The 21,847-nt window shown below is 41.1% G+C and overlaps 1 protein-coding gene across 1 annotated transcript; it reads left to right on the forward strand.

Moving 5' to 3' along the window:
- The first annotated feature begins 802 nt into the window (after nucleotides 1-802).
- Nucleotides 803-21,581, forward strand: LOC134568540 (tetraspanin-1-like). The gene is made up of 8 exons (XM_063427179.1): nucleotides 803-860; nucleotides 7,973-8,037; nucleotides 9,717-9,926; nucleotides 14,927-15,010; nucleotides 16,302-16,400; nucleotides 16,486-16,626; nucleotides 17,588-17,671; nucleotides 21,183-21,581. Exons 2-8 carry the CDS (start codon nucleotides 7,981-7,983, stop codon nucleotides 21,234-21,236), a joined length of 729 nt encoding a protein of 242 aa, XP_063283249.1. The 5' UTR covers nucleotides 803-860; nucleotides 7,973-7,980; the 3' UTR covers nucleotides 21,237-21,581.
- Nucleotides 21,582-21,847: the final 266 nt, after the last annotated feature.

Consider the following 21,847-nt stretch of genomic DNA (forward strand, 5'->3'; position numbering starts at 1 on the left):
TGATTTTATTTTAAGCTCTGGTACTACTAAAAAGTCTGATGATTAAGCGACAAATGTTAAAGTGACAAATGTTAAAGCGACACATGTTAAAGCGACAAATATTAAAGCGACAAATGTTAAAGCGACAAATGTTAAAGCGGCAAATGTTAAAGCGACAAGGGTTAAAACGACAAATGTTACTATTTCTGTGACTGATGAGAGCACTGAAGCGACTGACCATAGCATTAAAGCGACCGCTCATTGCCTGAAAGCGAATAACAGATACCTAGCATGACCATCATTTACAATGCCTAGGCCCTGACATGTCTATACAGCTACTAAAATCCTAGCAAGCGACATCTGTACAGCTAGTGTAGAACATGACCAAGCCTTATAACCGTATAAATCTACTTAGCTTAACTGATCAAGCATTGTAACATTTTGTGTACCTAACTGACTTGGACATAGGCTATGTCATTTTTGCTAACCCTTATTTGATACGGTTTTGCATAGGTTCACACTCATACTTTTTCTCTTTTAAAAAAAAAAAAAAGAGGCATTACTAATCTGGAAATGTGACACATTACTGTTGTATTTATCCAAAGCTGTAACCCATTCGAACGTTTTCCCTGTTTTCTCTTCTGTCCCCTATCTCATATGCCTTCAATAAAAACCAGATTGACAAAAAAAATAAAAAAAATAATAATATATATGACGTCTGATGTTGCTACTCCAACAAAATTGAGGATTTCTGATTGGCTGAATCCTATTTGGACTTGATAACATTCACTGTTATCCAGATAAATTCAAAGACTTTCAGCAGAAACCTCACAACATTTTTTGATTGTCTTGGAGTCGGAATCCTAATTATTTTTTTCAAGGTAAGTGTTATGTTTATATTCATATTGTAATATAAATTGATTATCTCTTTTCTATACATACTTTTATATTCCCAGCTGCCAATGCTGCTGCTTCGATGATCTTTTAACTATATGTTAGGGACAGTCCATACATTTCATAGCTTGATCTTAACTGATTTAAATTGCATATTAATTGTGGTAAATATATTAGTAAATGGAATAAAATAAGATCAGATCTTGTTCTTTTAGATTGTCGTTAATTTCCTAGAATAATATCAATGTATAAATTATTAACATATTTTATTTAGCATTCAGAACTTGCTCTGTTTAAAGAATAATTAAAAATGTCTAGAAATGTTGCCACTCCGCGTTTTGTTTTATCTAAACAATTATACAAGTTTTGTTTTGTTTTTTAACACATTTTAAATCACTAAACTGCAAATTGTGTAGATTTGATAAAGGAAATTGCAGATTTTAGACTAAATAGGAAACGTTCCCAAGTTCAGCTATTTTAGCTTTAACATTTCAATGATTTTGTCTATTCCCTACAATTTCCATTATAAATCACCACGAGCTTTAATTACTGTCAATTAATTATTTTTAGAATGAGGCTCGGTAGATCAAAGAGTTCTTCATTCATGTTAACGAAGAGGTTGGAAGCTTATAAACTCTCACGGTTCTATACCATGATTGAAAAAAGTACACCCCCTAATTTAGCCATACTTCATATAAATTGCACAGTACCCCCTCCCTCCCCAACATATTTTTATTTCAAAGCTTGAGAGTAACAGAGCATTCTGGGAATTGTAGTTATTCAACAGACGGATTGCATTCTATCAGATGTAACGCCACTGAGGGCCAAGGTTATGTAAATAGCGTGCCATTGTCACATATCCGACACGTGCTTAGTGCTTAAAGATTAGAATGCTAAAACAAAGAACAGATCACAACAGGTGCTGGTTTAAGAGTCCTTCAAAGTGTTATTTGCCCTGAATATAAAGGCACATTTATTAAGGGCCAGCAAAGGGAACACAGGACGACTTGGAAGAATGTGCATGATTGAAATAGAACAAGACCTTGTGGAGAATGTAAAATGTATCTTTTGAATTCAGTCTTTCTATATTTTGGGTGATCTATATCCACTATAAACATACCTAAATGTAATTGTTTTAGGTACGTTTTTCAAATAATCACACTCTGGCCTTGATTCCATTAGTTTGAATCAGAATCACAAATGATTCCAATCTGTTAGAAAAAAAAATTACGCGAATGGTGACGTGTATGGATACATCATTTGAAAATGTTTTATTTTGTGCAGATTGTGATCATCTGAAAAAAATCATTATCCAAAAGAATTAAATTGAGGCCTTTATTTGATGTTTTATCTAGATAAAAGTATTCAAGTTTTGAAATGGCTACAATGTATTAAACACTCACACCCTACCAAAATATCTAAAATAAATACATTTAAATAAAATAATTAAAATTTAAATAAATTTAATTTAAATAAATAATTAGATTCAAGCGTTCTGTGGTTAAATCCATTCTTGGCACTTCAAGAACCACAGCCACTGTATTTCACTGTATATTTAATACTGTACAGTAACCTGTAAAGTGCTAATTACACCTTTATGTGCAATATACCGGTAATTAAAATATACATACTTACTGTACCTCACTCTACTGTAATGTAACCTGCTAATTACACCTGTTAGCTCTCTATAAATATATTAAAACACTATATATGTGCATGCAAAAATATATATATATATATGTTTGGCCGAATTGATTTGTCTAAAAAAACATTGTTGGGCTTCAGTTCAGACAAATGTTATCCTTGAGATCATTGGAAAAACTGATTTGGCAAACCAAAAGAGCCCGAGAATGGGCCACTTGGTGTGCTGCAAAATATATACCTAAAATAAATATCATGTATATATTTCAAAGTACACTAATATGCGCAGATTCACAACTCTTGATTCACAGATCAATTGGGAACAAGTGAAGAATAGAGGGATAAAAGAGGAGGAGCGATAGAAAAAAAAATCTGTATTTATATATTATATATTTATTAAATATATCATATACAAATATTAAGGATGTGCATGGGCAAAAAATTCGGTTCGGTTCGGCACTTCGGCACTTCGGCAATTCAGTACGGCACTTCCGAAATTCGGGAATTCGGAAGGATCCGAATGTCCGAATTGCCGAAATTTGGCCGAATTTAAATTCGGACCGAAACGAATTGCACGTCTAATAAATATATCTTTACAGATTTTTTTTACTGCTCCTCCTTTTACCCCAATTGGTTACTTCTTACCTGATGGAGCTAAGAATCAGGAATCAAACAAAACTGTTCATCAATAGTGATGTACCGAACTGTCCGCCGGCGAACAGTTCCCGGCGAACTTAGCGTGTTCGCGTTCGCCGCTGCGGGCGAACACATGGGCGGTTCGATCCGCCCCCTATTCGTCATCATTGGGCAAACTTTGACCCTGTGCCTATCGGTCAACAGACACATTCCAGCCAATCAGCAGCACTCCCTCCCTTCCACACCCTCCAACCTCCCTCCCAGCATCCATTTTCGATTCATTCTGAAGCTGCATGCTTAGTGAGAGGAGGGAAAGTTTAGCTGCTGCTGATTAGATAGGGAAATTGATAGCTAGGCTAGGGTATTCAGTGTCCACTACAATCCTGAAGGACTCATCTGATCTCTGCTGTAAGGACAGCACCCCAAAAAGCCCTTTTTAGGGCTATAACATCAGGCTGCATTTTTTTTCCCTGTGTAATGTAATTGCAGGTGCCTGCCTTCCAGCTTCTGTGTGAGGTTCACATTGGATACTGTGCCTACTTGCCCAGTGCCACCACTCATATCTGTTTTAACAATAGGTTAAGCTTTCCATTTAAAATAAATAATTTTTTTTCACTGTAATAGAAGAGCAGTTGCCTGCCTGCCAGCTTCTGTGTCAGGTTGGATGCCTTGCCCATTTGCACAGTCAGTGCCACCACTCATATCTGTTTTAACAATAGGTTAAGCTTTACATTTAAAATAAATATTTTTTTTCACTGTAATAGAAGAGCAGTTGCCTGCCTGCCAGCTTCTGTGTCAGGTTGGATGCCTTGCCCATTTGCACAGTCAGTGCCACCACTCATATCTGTTTTAACAATAGCTTAAGCTTTAGATTTTAAAGAAATCATTTTTTTTCACTGTAATAGAAGAGCAGTTGCCTGCCTGCCAGCTTCTGCGTCAGGTTGGATGCCTTGCCCATTTGCACAGTCAGTGCCACCACTCATATCTGTTTTAACAATTGGTTAAGCTTTAGATTTAAAATAAATAATTTGTTTTCACTGTAATAGAAGAGCAGTTGCCTGCCTGCCAGCTTCTGTGTCAGGTTGGATGCCTTGCCCATTTGCACAGTCAGTGCCACCACTCATATCTGTTTTAACAATTGGTTAAGCTTTAGATTTAAAATAAATAATTTGTTTTCACTGTAATAGAAGAGCAGTTGCCTGCCTGCCAGCTTCTGTGTCAGGTTGGATGCCTTGCCCATTTGCACAGTCAGTGCCACCACTCATATCTGTTTTAACAATAGGTTAAGCTTTAGATTTTAAAGAAATCATTTTTTTCACTGTAATAGAAGAGCAGTTGCCTGCCTGCCAGCTTCTGTGTCAGGTTGGATGCCTTGCCCATTTGCACAGTCAGTGCCACCACTCATATCTGTTTTAACAATAGGTTAAGCTTTAGATTTTAAAGAAATAATTTGTTTTCACTGTAATAGAAGAGCAGTTGCCTGCCTGCCAGCTTCTGTGTCAGGTTGGATGCCTTGCCCATTTGCACAGTCAGTGCCACCACTCATATCTGTTTTTACAGTAGGTTAAGCTTTAGATTTTAAAGAAATCATTTTTTTTCACTGTAATAGAAGAGCAGTTAGTTGTCTGCAAGCATCTGGGTGTCAGGCCTACTTCAGCGTGTGCTCTGCAGACCTGTGCCAGCGTGCTTTGACAGTTGCCAATCATATCTGGTGTCTCTTTAGCGTGCTTTTACAAAGAAAAAAGGTTTCTAGTGTAAGCTAATAGCAGCCAGTCAGTGTCCTTCAAGCGGCTCTGTCAGTCCTTCCTTCAGCGTGTGCTCTGCAGACCTGTGCCAGCGTGCTTTGACAGTTGCCAATCATATCTGGTGTCTCTATAGCGTGCATTTACAAAGAAAAAAGGTTTCTAGTGTAAGCTAATAGCAGCCAGTCAGTGTCCTTCAAGCGGCTCTGTCAGTCCTTCCTTCAGCGTGTGCTCTCCAGAACTGTTCCAGTGGCACATTAGCATCTGGTGGCACATTAGCTTGCCCGCGCAGTGCCCCAAATTTCAAGTAAGAGGACCGACCAAGCATCTTCTTCCATCTCCCTGTTACATAAATCAATGCCATATCCATAGAAATTGTAGAGAATATCCAGGATAGTTTTACAGGGCCAAATCATGTCGCCTGTTGAAAGAGGTGACCTTGCTCGGGTCCCAGGTGTGCGGTTCCTAAAATGGCTGCCATATACACGTCCACTGATAGGAGACGCGGAAGGTATTAAACTGATATGAACATTTACTAAACTCGCCACTCCGAGTGCTGTTATTTATTTAATTTTTTGGTGGTGAGGCTTTACAGGACAGAGTGCTTCTCCACGGGACATGTTAACTCACGGGCAGCTGGCTCATCAAGGAACCAGAGCAGCTTGAACGAGGTGACCTTGCTCGGGTCCCAGGTGTGCGGTTCCTAAAATGGCTGCCATATACACGTCCACTGATAGGAGACGCGGAAGGTATTAAACTGATATGAACAATACTCCACTCCTATCAGTAGGTCCATCCCATTGTGATTTATGTCCCCCACCCACCGCGCAGGGATGGGGGCCGGGGGGGAGGAAAGTAGGCCCCCCCATTGTGATTTATGGCCCCCACCCACCGCGCAGGGGTGGGGGCCGAGGGGGGAGGACAGTAGGTCCCCCATTGTGATTTATGGCCCCCACCAACCGCGCAGGGGTTGGGGAGGACAGTAGCTCCCCCCAGTGTGTATCATGGGCTTTGAGGACAGGTGTCAATCCATACCTGCCAAGTGACCCTACGTAGGGGTAACAGTCCCTATTCTGCTCTGTGTCAGTGTGTATCATGGTCTCTGTGGACGGGGAACAGTCTCTATTCTGCTCTGTGTCAGTGTGTATCATGGTCTCTGTGGACGGTGAACAGTCTCTATTCTGCTCTGTGTCAGTGTGTATCATGGTCTCTGTGGACAGGGAACAGTCTCTATTCTGCTCTGTGTCAGTGTGTATCAGGGGCTTTGAGGACAGGTGTCAATCCATACCTGCCAAGTGACCCTATGTAGGGGGGACAGTCTCTATTCTGCTCTGTGTCAGTGTGTATCATGGTCTCTGTGGACGGTGAACAGTCTCTATTCTGCTCTGTGTCAGTGTGTATCATGGTCTATGTGGACAGGGAACAGTCTCTATTCTGCTCTGTGTCAGTGTGTATCAGGGGCTTTGAGGATAGGTGTCAATCCATACCTGCCAAGTGACCCTATGTAGGGGGAACAGTCCCTATTCTGCTCTGTGTCAGTGTGTATCAGGGGTTTTGAGGACAGGTGTCAATCCATATCTGCCAAGTGACCCTATGTAGGAGGAACAGTCCCTATTCTTCTCTGTGTCAGTGTGTATCAGGGGTTTTGAGGACAGGTGTCAATCCATATCTGCCAAGTGACCCTATGTAGGGGGAACAGTCCCTATTCTGCTCTGTGTCAGTGTGTATCAGGGGTTTTGAGGACAGGTGTCAATCCATATCTGCCAAGTGACCCTATGTAGGAGGAACAGTCCCTATTCTGCTCTGTGTCAGTGTGTATCAGGGATCATTAGGATAGGTGTCAATCCATATCTGCCAAGTGACCCTATGTAGGGGGAACAGTCCCTATTCTGCTCTGTGTCAGTGTGTATCAGGGATTTGACTATCTTTATTCAGATTCAAAAATTACAATTCCAGGAAAAATTTAACAAACATTTACAAGAACATGTTATGCACATCATAGAAACAACGTAAACCTCTTTAAAGACACAAACTTAAGACAAAAAATACGTACACACAATGTGTAAGGGTTTGAAAGAATATTCTGAATCCTTACATGTTTACTTTATCGTTTGTTTGATTTTTGTGAACCATATATAAACTACAAGCAGCGTGAAAACTATAAAAACTCAAGTGGCCATGCTGATCAAATTAAATAGTATGCTTTACACAGCGTATAAGGGTGATGTCACAGCACAACGGGAATGTAACAGTGGAAGAGGTGAAAGTCATCCTCCCCCTCCCACGACCCCGCCATATCTGCCAAGTGACCCTATGTAGGGGTAACAGTCTCTATTCTGCTCTGTGTCAGTGTGTATCATGGTCTCTGAGGACGGGGAACAGTCTCTATTCTGCTCTGTGTCAGTGTGTATCAGGGGCTTTGAGGACAGGTGTCAATGTTAGATGATTTCTGCCCTTTATGGATTAAAAGCAGACTCTGCATCAACTGTGCAATTTTCCATGGGAGTTTTGCCATGGATCCCCCTCCGGCATGCCACAGTCCAGGTGTTAGTCCCCTTGAAACAACTTTTCCATCACTTTTGTGGCCAGAAAGAGTCCCTGTTGGTTTTAAAATTCGCCTGCCCATTGAAGTCAATGGCGGTTCGCGCGGTTCGCCGGTTCGCGAACATTTGCGGAAGTTCGCGTTCGCCGTTCGCGAACCGAAAATTTCGGGTTCGCGACAACACTATTCATCAATTGTCCATTTTGTTTGTCTCTTTATTTGTCCATATGTCAATATGGAGTTTCTGAAATTAGAATAACCTCTGATTGCCCAAAATTTGGACAATTTGCAATTTGTTTGAAACTAAATGCACTTAGCCTAACAAACACTGTTTACCTAGTGCACCTACTGTAACTCACTGTAATGCAACCTTTAAAGAGGTAAGTGATCCTGTTAAGTTAGGATTATGCAAGGCTTTTGCAAAGATATAATATACTCTTTTAAAGAATGTTAAAAGAATTTGAACGCTAAGTTGGTTCGCCACGTTAATGTCGGTAATTATTGTTTGTGAATTCCTTCTGTCATATTTTCCTTGCAGACAAAACAATGGGCGTCTTCATGTGTATCAAACTTATAATGGTTGTATTCAACCTGCTGATATTTGTAAGTATAAAACCTCTTCCCTTGTGCAGTCTATACCACGGTCTGCCAGTGTAAAACCTCGACATCCTGCTACATTTAACACATACACCACATGAGAACTGGTATCACAGAGGGGATAATGATACCTGTTTATTTTAGGGTTCTTAATTAGAACACTCACCAGTCAATTAAAAAGAAGATGGAGATGTCTCAATTAAGAAAAAATGAAATTTTACAAAATAGAGAAAAGGTTTAGAACATAATTTACAAATATTTTCTATATACGGTTACATAACTCATACATTTCCATTCCGCGTTTACAAAGTATCACACCTGTTAATAGGCATGCTTACATTAGAAAATAGTTATTTTACTGTTACTGACTTGTGTGTATAAGGAGTGCAGTGTGTGTATGTGAGGGGTGCAGTGTGTATGTGTTTGTGTGAGGGGTGCAGTCTGTGTATACAGGGGTGCGTTGTGTTTGTGAAGGATGTAGTGTGTATGTGTGTGTGAAGGGTGCATTGTGTGCTTGAGGGCTACAGTGTGTGTGGTGGCAGTGTGTGCGATTGGTACAGTGTGTGGAGGGAGTGGCAGTGTGTGTGTATTGAGGGGTACAGTGTATGTGCAGGGGCAGTGTGAATATGGGGGACAGTGTGTATGTGGGGGGGAAGAGTGTATATGTGAGGGGTACTGTGTGTGTGAAGGGTATAGTGTGTTAATATGGGGGGCAGTGTGCGTATGGAGGGGCAGTGTGTGTATGGGGGGCAGTGTGTGTATGGGGAGGAAGTGTGTGTGTATGGAGGGACAGTGTGCCTGTATGGGGGGCAGTGTGTGTATGGGGGGCAGTGTGTGTATGGGGAGGAAGTGTGTGTGTATGGAGGGACAGTGTGCCTGTATGGGCGTGTGTGTGTGTGTATGGGGGGCAGAGTGTGTATGGAGGGGCAATTTGTGTGTATGGGGGGGCAGTGTGTGTGTATGGGGGGCAGTGTGTGTGTGTATGGGGGGCAGTGTCTGTTTATGGAGGGGCAGTGTGTGTATGGAGGGGCAGTGTGTGTTTATAGGGGGGAAATTAATAAATATAAACTTTTTTTTTAATTATTTTTTTTTTAATTTTCATATCCCCCTCCCCACTTACCTTTGCCTGGGAGGGGGTGCAGTACTAATCCCTGGTGGTCTGGTGGAGAAGCCCTGGTGGCTCCTGAGGCTCAAGATCACCCTTGCAAGCTTAGGAGTGTTGCCATGGTAATCGCGTCAACGCTCCGAGCTTGCGAAAAGAGAACCCGGCGGAGCTGCAGATTAGAGCTTTCCTGGGTCCTCTCTCCCTCCCCTCCCCGGCACACAGTTTGGGAACCGCTGTCCCATATTAAACCTTTTCCACATAACTCCCCCAAAACGTATGGTCACCTGTTTCTGGAAATATAGAATTCTCACATATCTTAGAGGTGAAAATGTGATATCTAGAAATATAAGGGATTTTTTCTAGCAGTGATTCTCTTATGTTTGACTTTTAAATAAATTACCTTTTAGATCTCGCAATCTGTAAATTGCTAAAATATATAATTTACTAGATGTAATAGTGTCACAAAACTGATTTTAAAATATATAAGTGATATAACATTATATGAGTTAGATATAAATGATGTTTGATATAAAATAAACATGTCAACTATATTTTTTTACATATTTTTTTCTCTCTGTAGCTTGGCGGAGGGGTTCTCCTTGGAGTAGGAATCTGGGCTACTGTGGACAGTAACTCTTTTGTACATATATTTGTATCGATTTCCGCTGAAACTGCTACACAAATTCTAAATGTTGCATGTCTTCTTATTGCCATCGGAGCCGTACTTATTGTGATCAGCTTCCTGGGGTGCTATGGAGCTCAGCAAGAGAGCCAGTGCCTTCTAATTACAGTAAGTGACCTGTCTACCATGGATAACATGAATACTGAGATTGGTATCCGTTATAGGTTTTATGTACCTACCTGTTTTTATTTATACAAGTACAGCAGTTTATGTCTATGTTAAAGGGATATTATAGGCATCAAAACAAGTTTTGCTTAATGAAGCAGTTTTGGTGTATAGATCATGCCCCTGCAGTCTCGTTGCTCGATTATCTGCCACTTAGGAGTTAAATCACTTGTTTCCAGGGTTAAGGGACATGGGACACTGCACCATTGCACTAACGAGCTGAAGTGGTCTGGATGCCTACAGTGTTCCTTTAACATTGAACCCCTGTGAGCTGAAGACCTGTTTCACTATCTTGGCCGAGGGTTGAGTATATTGGGTCATTATTGGATTGACCATATTTTCTCCAAAATTAAATGCCTTTCATACCACGTCTAAAAATGACCAACTGTAGCGGTACTTACCCTCTCCAGGGACCGGCCGGGGTCCTCTCTTCTCGCCGCGCGCGGTCCTGCTCCTGCACGAGCCGCGCGCGGCTCAGCCAACGATAAGATCAGTCAGGCGGGCAGTGACCGCGAGAAGCGGTCACGTGTCCCGCCCGACACTAAGAGCGCGCCGCGCGTCTCGGGCGCGCTCTTAAAGGGACAGTGGGAGACTAAATTAGAATCAGTCTCCCATTGGCCCCTGTCAGGCCACATTCCCCATACACTCACGTTTTGGGGGCGTGGATATGACAGGGGCCAATCAAAGTGAACCTTAGGGTATTTATACTCACCTGTTTCCCTTGCTCCTTGCCCTATCGTGGTTTCTGTCCAGTTCCCTTTAGTGCTTGTATCGTTCAGTTGTTTTTTTGGTGCTTGACCTTGGCTTTGTCCCTGACTCCACTCTCTCCTTATCCTTGCTTGCTTATCCGCTGTTTTGTCCTCTGTGTACCAGTCCTCGGCTTGTTCTACGTTACGCTGTCTCTCAGTTCCCTTGACCTCGGCTTGTTCTGACTCTGTCTTTCTCTCGTCCTAGTCCGGCCATTCTAAGGTCCGGTAAGACGAACTCTGTTTCTTGTCTCTTGACTATTGAACTATTCCTGCGTGTTGGGGTATATTACCGTGACATTACGATAGGGCCATGGACCCCGCAGGTTTAGGACAACAGATGGCCACTCATGAGGCTAGATTCGCAGAACAGGATCACCGTATGGATCAAATGGCTCAAGCCATCCAGACACTGTTATCCAGATCAGCTCCGGTACCTGTACCTGCGCCTCCTGTAAACCATATACCAGACACTGCTAATATGCCTAATGCTTCAGCACATCTAACCCCGCCACCTAGGTATGGAGGGGACGCTAAGACATGTAGGGGATTCCTTAATCAAGTGGAGTTCCACTTTGAAATGTACCCACGTTCATTTCCCACTGATAGATCTAAGGTGGGTTTTCTTATGCACCAGCTTACGGATAAGGCACTAGAATGGGCAAATCCTATTTGGGAGGCTAATGGGCCTATGGTACACGACTTCACTAGCTTCCTCACAGCGTTTCGTAGAACATTTGACACGACTAAAAGGTCAAAAAATGCCGCCAGGGCATTAATGAGAATAAAGCAAGGATCTAAATCTGTAGCCGATTATGCTATTCAGTTCCGTACCCTTGCCTCACAGGTAGATTGGACTAATAATGGGCTTACTACTGCGTTTATGGAGGGTCTGTCTGAAACTATGTTGGATGAGGTAGCAGCTAAGGACCTCCCTGTACCCCTGGAGGACCTGATTGACTATCTTATCGATATAGATAACAGGATCCGTGACAGGTTATATACCAGGTCCAGAAATAGACATTTTGTTCCCGTTAACTCCCCTAGAGCTGAGACTCCCGAGGGATCTAAAGGTTCTGAGGAGGAACCTATGCAGTTAGGGGTTGCTAAACTTACTGACACTGAAAAGCTTTATAGGAGAAAGGAGGGACTTTGTCTTTATTGTGGTAGGAGGGGTAGCCAGTTTATCTCCAGATTCTGGAGAACGTTTTGTACAGAGATGGGTATCTCCCTCTCGTTTTCTTCAGCCTACCACCCCCAGTCTAATGGAGCTGCTGAACGTGCCAACCAATCTCTAGAGCAGTATCTTCGTTGTTTCGTGTCCCACCATCAGAACAATTGGGCTGACCTTCTTCCTTGGGCTGAGTTTGCTCGTAATAATGCTGCTCATGAATCCTCCGGTAACAGCCCTTTTTACGTTGTTTATGGCCGGCATCCCGTGGTTCTTCCAGCTGCATTCTCCTTACAGGGCATGCCAGCTCTGGACGAACATTTGGCTAGTCTACGTAATACTTGGGAGCAGGTTCAGTGTTCTTTGGTGGCCTCAGCTGCTCGCCAGAAGGTTCAGGCAGACAAGCATCGCAGGGCGGCTCCATCCTATGCTGTGGGAGACCGGGTTTGGCTTCTACTCGCAATATTCGTCTTCGTGTGCCTTCTATGAAGTTGGCCCCTCGTTTTATTGGTCCTTTTCGTATCTTGCATGTGGTTAATCCTGTCTCGTATGCATTGGATCTTCCTAAAAATTTACGCATTCCTAACGTGTTTCATACCTCCTTGTTAAAACCCCTCCTGTGCAACCGTTATACTCGGCATGTCCCTCCTCCTCCTCCGGTTTCTGTGGAGGGCCATGAGGAGTTTGAAGTGGCGGCTGTAATTGACTCTCGTTTGCTTCGGGGTCGCCTCCAATATCTGGTACATTGGAAGGGCTATGGGTCTGAGGAACGCAGTTGGATTTCCGCTGACGCTGTTCACGCTCCTCGCCTTGTGCGTTCTTTCCACGCTCGTTTTCCTGCCAGGCCTGCTCCTCCCTGCCCGGTGGGCGTGTCTTCAGGGGGGGGTACTGTAGCGGTACTTACCCTCTCCAGGGACCGGCCGGGGTCCTCTCTTCTCGCCGCGCGCGGTCCTGCTCCTGCACGAGCCGCGCGTGGCTCAGCCAACGATAAGATCAGTCAGGCGGGCAGTGACCGCGAGAAGCGGTCACGTGTCCCGCCCGACACTAAGAGCGTGCCGCGCGTCTCGGGCGCGCTCTTAAAGGGACAGTGGGAGACTAAATTAGAATCAGTCTCCCATTGGCCCCTGTCAGGCCACATTCCCCATACACTCACGTTTTGGGGGCGTGGATATGACAGGGGCCAATCAAAGTGAACCTTAGGGTATTTATACTCACCTGTTTCCCTTGCTCCTTGCCCTATCGTGGTTTCTGTCCAGTTCCCTTTAGTGCTTGTATCGTTCAGTTGGTTTTTTGGTGCTTGACCTTGGCTTTGTCCCTGACTCCGCTCTCTCCTTATCCTTGCTTGCTTATCCGCTGTTTTGTCCTCTGTGTACCAGTCCTCGGCTTGTTCTACGTTACGCTGTCTCTCAGTTCCCTTGACCTCGGCTTGTTCTGACTCTGTCTTTCTCTCGTCCTAGTCCGGCCATTCTAAGGTCCGGTAAGACAAACTCTGTTTCTTGTCTCTTGACTATTGAACTATTCCTGCGTGTTGGGGTATATTACCGTGACACCAACCCACCCAGTAAAATGCTTTCTCTGAATCTAACAATAGGATGGCCAGTGGGATTTTATATTCTGAAGTGTAGTCAATTATATCAATGATCTTTCTTGTATTTGGGTGACGTCCCTTTGCAAATCCTTCTTGATCTTTATAAATGAACTGTGGAATTATGCATTTAATCCTCTCCGTCGAGACAGTGGAATATATCTTAACGCCACTGTTAATAAGCAAAATTGGTCTATAGTAGACCAACAGAATTTTTTTAGTACTCCATAATCGGAGTTTAATTTTTCTTGTGCAGGAATATATTATACAAAGAAGAATAATAATCTCTAAATGCCGAGACAATCCGATTGTGGGTCCTACAAATCTTACAATCTGTTATATTCTCAAAAAATCTTTCATTTAAGATTTTCTTTTTAGTTGTTTAGATACAAATGTGTCTGCCCACTTAACTAAATTATAACAATAGTGAGGAGATAAATACCAGTCCCTACTCTAGATATATTTTAGCAAACTGCTCTGTAAATTGAACTTTAGTCAAACACGGAAGGCTCTTGAAGTGTCTAGAAGGCATTAAGCAAAGAAGGAGATAAGAAATTCTAGATTAAAAACTGTGCAATACCTAAAATATCTAGGTTCCTTTTCAGGAAGTGTTTAGAAAGGCTGTGCAAGTCACATGTATGGAGGTGTGGCCAGGGCTGTCTAAACAAAGTGATTTAACTACTAAATGGCAGAGAATTGAGCAGTGAGACTGTAAGTGCATGATCTATACACCAAAACCCCTCCATTCCAGCTAAAATTGTTTTGGTGACTATAGTGTCCTTTTATGGCATTCGTGTGTTTACACTCAGGTAGTATGACCTCAAAGTAGATGAACTCAAAATTCTCTAAAATAGTAGTTTTGCCTCGAACTTTAAACATGCACATTTGCATTAAGAGAAACAGACTGTATTCTACTAAATATCACGTGATTTCACATCTCCAGTCTCTCTGAATCTCAGGGTTTTTTTTTAACTTGACCCGGTTTAGCTGTTTGGAATTAACGTGTACATACTCAAACTAAGCAAGGATTATCATTTTTAATTTTTATTGTATTTATTTATTTTTTTCACTCCTAAATACTTTCAAGGATTTTAACTAAAGTGAGAATTCAAGGTGAATTCAAAGTAAATTTCAGATTTAAGTTTAAAATAGTCATCTATGCTTTTAGTTTGTCTACTCCCGCCTTAAATTTAAAATTCACTTTGAATTCTAACTGTAGTGAATAACCCTGTTAGTAATGATTTAACCATAATGTGAATATGACCATGCTGGTGCCTGGCTGGTGCACACATTAAACCTCCTCCAACTTCTATGAATACACTTACTTCATTACATGGGAGGTTGTGTTTATTGAACAGAGTCTTCTGTTTCTTGTACTGACACCCTTACAGTTCCGAGATACATTGTTACCATAACTGTGTATTTCCTTAATCTTTTTCAGTTCTTCACCGTTATCCTGATTATCTTCGTTGCACAGCTAGTTGGTACTGTGATAATTCTGGTTAATCCATCCAAGATAAGACAGGTAAGGTACATTTGGAAGAAGACACTTTAAACAGTAATTTAAAGGACCACTATAGGCACCCAGACCACTTCAGCTCAATGAAGTGATATGGCTGCCAGGTCCATCTAGTGTTAACCCTGCAGAGAAACTGCTATGTTTACACTAGGGTTAATCCAGCCTCTAGTTGCTGTCTCATTGACAGCCGCTAGAGGGGCTTCCGCGCTTCTCAATATCACAGTGAGAAGATGCTGACGTCCATAGGAAAGCATTGAGAAATGCTTTCCTATGGACTGACTGAATGCCGCGCATGCGCATTCAGTGCTGACATCAAAAGAGGGAGGAGATTTCCCCAGCGCCGAGGGAGCCCAGCACTGGAGAAAGGTAAGTGATTAACCCCTTCCTCCCCCTTCAGCCCGGCAGGAGGATTACCCTGAGGTAGGGAGGGAACTAAAGACCCTATAGTGCCAGGAAAATGAGTTTGTTTTTTGTTCGGAATGAAATTGACAAAAAAAAAATTACCTTGTGTTTGAATATTCTCTACCGATCTCCTCTAATCTATTGTGAATCAGTTTAATTCAGTAAATATCTATCTCCAAATACATTAAATACTGTCTCCCCCCCCTGCAGGTGTGTCCATATGCCAAGAGACAGCATGGATTTAAGATGATCTGCAGATCTAGCCTCATAGTTTAAAGGGGCACTATAGTCACCAGAACAACTACAGCTTAATGTAGTTGTTCTGGTGAGTATAATCATTATGTGCAGGTATTTTCATGCAAACACTGCATTTTCACTGCATTTTCAGAGAGTGTTTACATCCTCCTAGAGACACCTCCATGTGGCCACTCCTCAGATGGCCACTGTAGGGGCTTCCTGGCTCAGTGCTGCACAGTAGGCAGCACTGCCGTTCAGCGACTCCATGCCTTGCACGGGGGCGCTGAATTTTCCTCATAGAGATGCATTGATTCAATGCATCTCTATGAGGAGGTACTGGTTGGAAAAAGCGGTGTTTGGTCCCGCCCATTTCCTTCCTCCTTGCCTATTTTAGCCAATCCAATGCTTTCTCTATTGGCTAAAAATCTGCAATTCTGTTGATGTCACCAAGGAGGTGATGTCACTTTTAATACCTAGTGACATCACTAAAATGGATTGTGATAAAGGAGATTTAAAGAAGCACATGAAGATCATTGATTATTTAGAGCTTCAAGAACCCAGCTCTGCTCCCCCTATCAATTGTACTAACCTAACGTCTGTCTTTAAATTCTCTCCCCTCTATTCTATGGTTTTCTACTTTTATTTTTCCCATCTATAGGCAGAAGATGAGCTGAAGACTCTTCTGAAACCTGTGCTCCAAGAGGAATATGGTACAAATGAGCAAGTGACAAAACTGTGGAATGGGACCATGAATGATGTAAGAAGACTGTGCAGAAACTGCCTATTACAAACAATTATCCTCTATCCAACTGACACAAAACATTCTCGATATATGTTTTCAGCTCAAGTGCTGTGGTCTAAGCGGGTATGAAGACTTCATCAATTCAAACTATGTCAATCGCAGTCATGTCTATCCTTCTCAATGCTGCAACTCCACCGTGACGACCTGCACTAAGACAAACGCACAAGCTTCTGATGTACAGGTAGATAGAACAGCGCTACTCAATAGCCATTAGATAAATGTCACAGAAAAAAACACACACACAAAAAGTTATTTTTATACCAAAATGTAAATAATAAATACATGTTTCATAAAGCAATAATTGGTATAGGTAGATACATTTTGTCACGCAACAGGGATTTACAGTAGGGCTTCCATTTCTTGTTAAATAAATGTGATTTTAATTAGATATAATAATGTCTTGTTGAATTCATGGTGTCTTGTGTAAGCTGCCAAGGGTGGCAGCCAACTTGTCAAATCTATTACCACTGTGTGAATTTAATGAAGTTGTTACTGAGTTTTTGATTTTATTTTAATGCTCAATAGGATTTATTGATAATAATTGGTAGCAGCTAACATTGGGCTGTATTGTATGAACAGAGTAGATCTAATGGAGTTCTGTTTTCGTACTTTATACTAATAACAGAGGAATAACATAAGTTCTATCTGGAGAGAGAGAATGGTCTGGTATTGGAGGGATTCTTGTTGAGAAGTAGATGTTTGAGGTTATAATATCTATTGAGGTGGGATGGGCATGTCCAAGATTTGCTTAGGAAGAATCCTAGATGTACAATGTTACAGAGATTTTATGGGTGACATATATCGGAAAGGACTCAGAATCCTGTACGAGAGAACCTTCAGGGGTAAGATATATTGTGTATTTAAAGTGATCCATACCTTAGAGACAATGTTTGTGGATACTACTAGGAATGTGGCTATGTAGGCCTCTCTGTAAAATTACCATATATTTTGTAGATCCAATGTAACGTGTGTCAGGAAAAACTGTGCAAGGGGAGCATTTATGTTTGTCCAAATGTAAACTATGCACATACTACGGACTTCAATGAAAAACATTTGTGGACAACATGGAGAGGGCTTGAAGAACATAAAGAAGGGCAACTCAATGAGCTTTACTAAAAAAAATTCTTTCATTTCTTCTTTAGGGTTGTTTTGAGAGTATCCTGGCCCTCATCCAGAAGCATATACCCATAGTGGGTGGTGTGGCGGCTGGCATCTGTGCTTTGGAGGTAAGAGGAGAACCCGACACTAATGAGAGGTCGTTTTAGGGAGTTATTTAACTGAAGAGAGTTTCTGTTTGATTTTTAAACATACCGACCTTCATTTGCAAACTGGTCAACAGGGCCATTAGGAAGTTCCTTGAAAATATTAATATATAAAAGTGTTTTCAGCTTTCTTGCAGTTGAGGAAGACTAGTTTCTATATGTGAATATTTATATATATATATATATATATATAACAGGCAAAAGTATTTTGGGAATATCTGTAAAATAGCGGACATTGTGTTACTGTCCTGCTTAATTTGTAAAATATATGGAAAGTGTCACTGGAACTGATGGATATGTGAATTGATCGAAATGTCTGAAACATGACTTTGTAGTGTTGGAGATTGTGAGATGACATTTATGCCAGGATGCCAGTTATTTCCCATTGTCTGACCACATTTGGTGCCATGTTGCATGCAGTACATTGGACACACACTGACGTTCTAAGAGCAATACCCAAGGCACCATCAGATTTGTGGGGTAAAATAATTATAGAAATAAAAAGAAAACGAATTCTAAGACAGCATTGATCCCTGTGCATTCCTGGGTAGTTAATGCTCTTTGATTGGGATTTTAGAGCCATCACAATGGTAGCATCAGGATATCAGGTTATTTTCTATTTGCTCAAAAATATTGATTGTTTCCATTTGCCTGTAATTCCATCAGTACGTGGAAAGTGGAGTGTTTTGTTTCTTCTACAATATTAATATTTGAAAGACCAAAGTATGTTGAAAATTACCATTTTTAATGCATTAGATATACACTGATCAGCCACAACATTAAAACCACTGACATGTGAAGTGAATAACATTGATTCTATCGTTACAATGGCACCTTAACAGGGGTGGGATATATTTGGCAGCAAGTGAACAGTCAGTTTTTGAATTTCATCTGTTGGAAGCAGGAAAAATGGGCAAGTGAAGATCTGAGTAACTTTGACAAGGTTTAGACAGCTGGGTCAGAACATCACCAAAACGGAAACTCTTGTGGGTTGTTCCCATTATGCAGTGGTTGGTACCTACCAAAAGTGGTGCAAGGAAGGATAACCAGTGAACTGGATTAGCCGCAGTCCATTCAGGGTACCCGTGATGACCCCGGTCCACCACCAAAAGTGCCTTCAGCAGGGGACATGAGCATCAGAACTGGACCGGTTCTGCTAGGTCTGATGTCTCATGTTTTCTTCTAGTTCAGGTGGATAGCCAGGTATGTGTGTATTGTTTACACAGATGGCAGTAGGATGCATAATGGGAATAAGGCTAGCTGGTGGAGTCAGTGTTAAGCTCTGGGTAATGTTTTGCTGGGAAACCTTGAGTCCTGGCATTCATGTGGATGTTTCTTTCACATGTACCACCTACCGAGAGATTGTTGCAGACCTGATGGCAGTGGTCTCTTTCAGCAGGATAATGCACCCTTCCACACTGCAAACATTTTTCAGCAATGGTTTGAGGAGCATGATAACTAAAAGGTGTTCCGCAAATCTCAATCCAATTAAGCACTGTGGAATGTGCTGAAACAATAAATCCAACCCATGGAGGCCCCACATTGCACCTTATATCCTTAAAGGATCTGCTGCTAATATCTTGGTGCCAGACACCACAGGACACGTTCAGAGGTTCACAAGGGGGACCTTCAAAATATTAGGAAGGTGGTTTTATTGTTGTGGCTGATCAGTGTATTTTGCATCAAAAATACGCGAAAATATAAAAAAACACCCCAAGAACCATAACCCCTATAGCCCATTTTATTGGTTATGGGGGCCCACACCTGGGGTCCATCTGGCCCCACTCCCTGCCACTGTAGATCTGGAAGCTCTCGTTATGGGTACTGCCCTTCTAAAAAGGACTTAGCTCAGTGACTGAGAGCAATCAACTGATACTTCCAACCCATGACCTAATCCTGCACTAGGAGAGCTAACGGAAGCACCTACTTAGAAGCTTCTGGTTCTCTGTCATCAGCAATTGAGGTGGAGAGAGGTGTCCAGCGGACCACAGGTAAGAAGTCTAAAATCCTTTGACACTCCTTAAAATGAGGGAAAGGGGAGTGACAGGGCCTCTGCAGTATAGTGTGTAACGTAAAATGAATTACATTAAACATTACTCACCTAGCTTTCCAAAGCTGAAAAGTAAGGAGAAAAAGGGTGAACCATTAAGTAGGTGAACCCTTCTAAAGGTGAGGAACCCAATAAAACGTAACTTATAATAAGCAGAGTATAAAAAATTGAGTAGCTAAATTGTAATAACAAGATAGAAAAAGCAGAGTCAGTATAACTTCTGCTTAGATAGGAGTAAATAAAGCCCCTAAATAATAAAAAGAAAACACAGTAGTAAAGAAGTGTAACCTTATTACGTAAATAACACAGAGTAATCACAGTAAGAAATAAATAGTAGGAATTACATAATATCGCACTGTAAGTACGTAGCTAAAGTAAATCCTGCAAAGAATAGATACAGAATAACAGCAAGTGCAACCGCTGACTGAAAGCAACAAATGTTGCTGATCTAATGAGTGGCCCCCTAGAAGAGCCTTATCGGCGAAACGCGCATCGGGACGTTATTTGTATGGAGTGGCTTCTATGATTAGGGAAGACATTATTAGACATATTTAGACTATACCACCCATACACGATTTATTTCACTTTAATATTTAGTTTTTTATTTCTAATTTCGTACTCTTTTTTTTTTCTATCCTCTATTTATTTTTTTATTATTTGTTTAGAGGTTTCCTTTCGTACTGCATTTATTCTATCTACATGAGGGGAGGTGGTTGTTAGTATTTTTTAAGGGGTGCCCTCGAAGGCACAGCAGAGTAGGGAAACTAGTATCTCTCGCTTTAGCTTTCTCTCCTGCAAATACAAACGATTACTTGCAGGGCTTGTCATTTTGCTATCATTCACCCCATCGTATTTATTTGTTCCCTCTTCCCCACTCATTAGATCAGCGACATTTGTTACTTTCAGTCAGCGGTTGCACTTGCTGTTATTCTGTATCTATCCTTTCAGGATTTACTTTAGCTACGTACTTACAGTGCGATATTATGTAATTCATACTATTTATTTCTTACTGTGATTTCTCTGTGTTATTTACGTAATAAGGTTACACTTCTTTACTACTGTGTTTTCTTTTTATTATTTAGGGGCTTTATTTACTCCTATCTAAGCAGAAGTTATACTGACTTCTCCTTCTCTAGTTTTCCAAAGCTACTCGACTTTCTATGGTAAAACGTAGCAGAATGCACAAGCCTCCTAGACCAGGAATAAGCTCAACCAATCAGGGTCTTCTAGTGGATTTTTATCCACAAACGTCTACCAGTGTTGTCATTAATGCTTAACAGCCGCATTTTACTGTCAAGCATGGAAATCAGCCTTCTATGTTTAATAAACCACCAGATTCTAACATGTTATATATTTTTTCAGAATATTTCAAACACATGGATGCTATCTTTTATAAAACGTGTATTTAATTGTCCTCTTTCTCAGTTGGCAGCGATGGCGGCATCCATATATCTCTACTGTCAAATAGGCGACGTTTGAAGCATGCACTAACTACAAGAAGAAAGGACCTGCTTTACAAACACTATTTCTATGTATTTAGTATTTTTTTCTTTGTGTTGACATTTATATACAAAACCTAATATCAACAAAATTGCAATATGAATACAGTTTGGCTCGGCTAAGGAACCTAATGGCACTTTTTGGTGGCATCTAAATACCAGCTAGTTTGTTACAATGTCATCGCTTTTTAAACACTCCATTACTGAGGCGTGATTGGTTGTATTTCACATCTTTGTTATGAAGGTATTTGAAAGTAAATGGCCACAATTTTTTGTGTGAGTCAATACGTATGACATTATCTTTGTAGATCTTTAAAAATACAAATAAAATATGTTAATTTATTTTGTTTTCAAATTGTTAAAATTATGAGAAACTTGTATACAAGGGGTTGGATGTGTGATTTTGCTTTCTGCATTTGCGAAATATGTAAAAATAAAAAAATAAAAATCCATACGGGATAGAGTCTTTTTGTGTTCACTTTATTAACATGGTTATTTATTTAAAATAAATTGTTTGAAATTCAAAGTGAATTTTAGACCAAAACAATTATATATATTATAGTTATAGAATTTTTCCTATTTGTATATTTT

Source organism: Pelobates fuscus, chromosome 7, assembly GCF_036172605.1.
Source record: "Pelobates fuscus isolate aPelFus1 chromosome 7, aPelFus1.pri, whole genome shotgun sequence".
Lineage (NCBI taxonomy): Eukaryota > Metazoa > Chordata > Amphibia > Anura > Pelobatidae > Pelobates > Pelobates fuscus.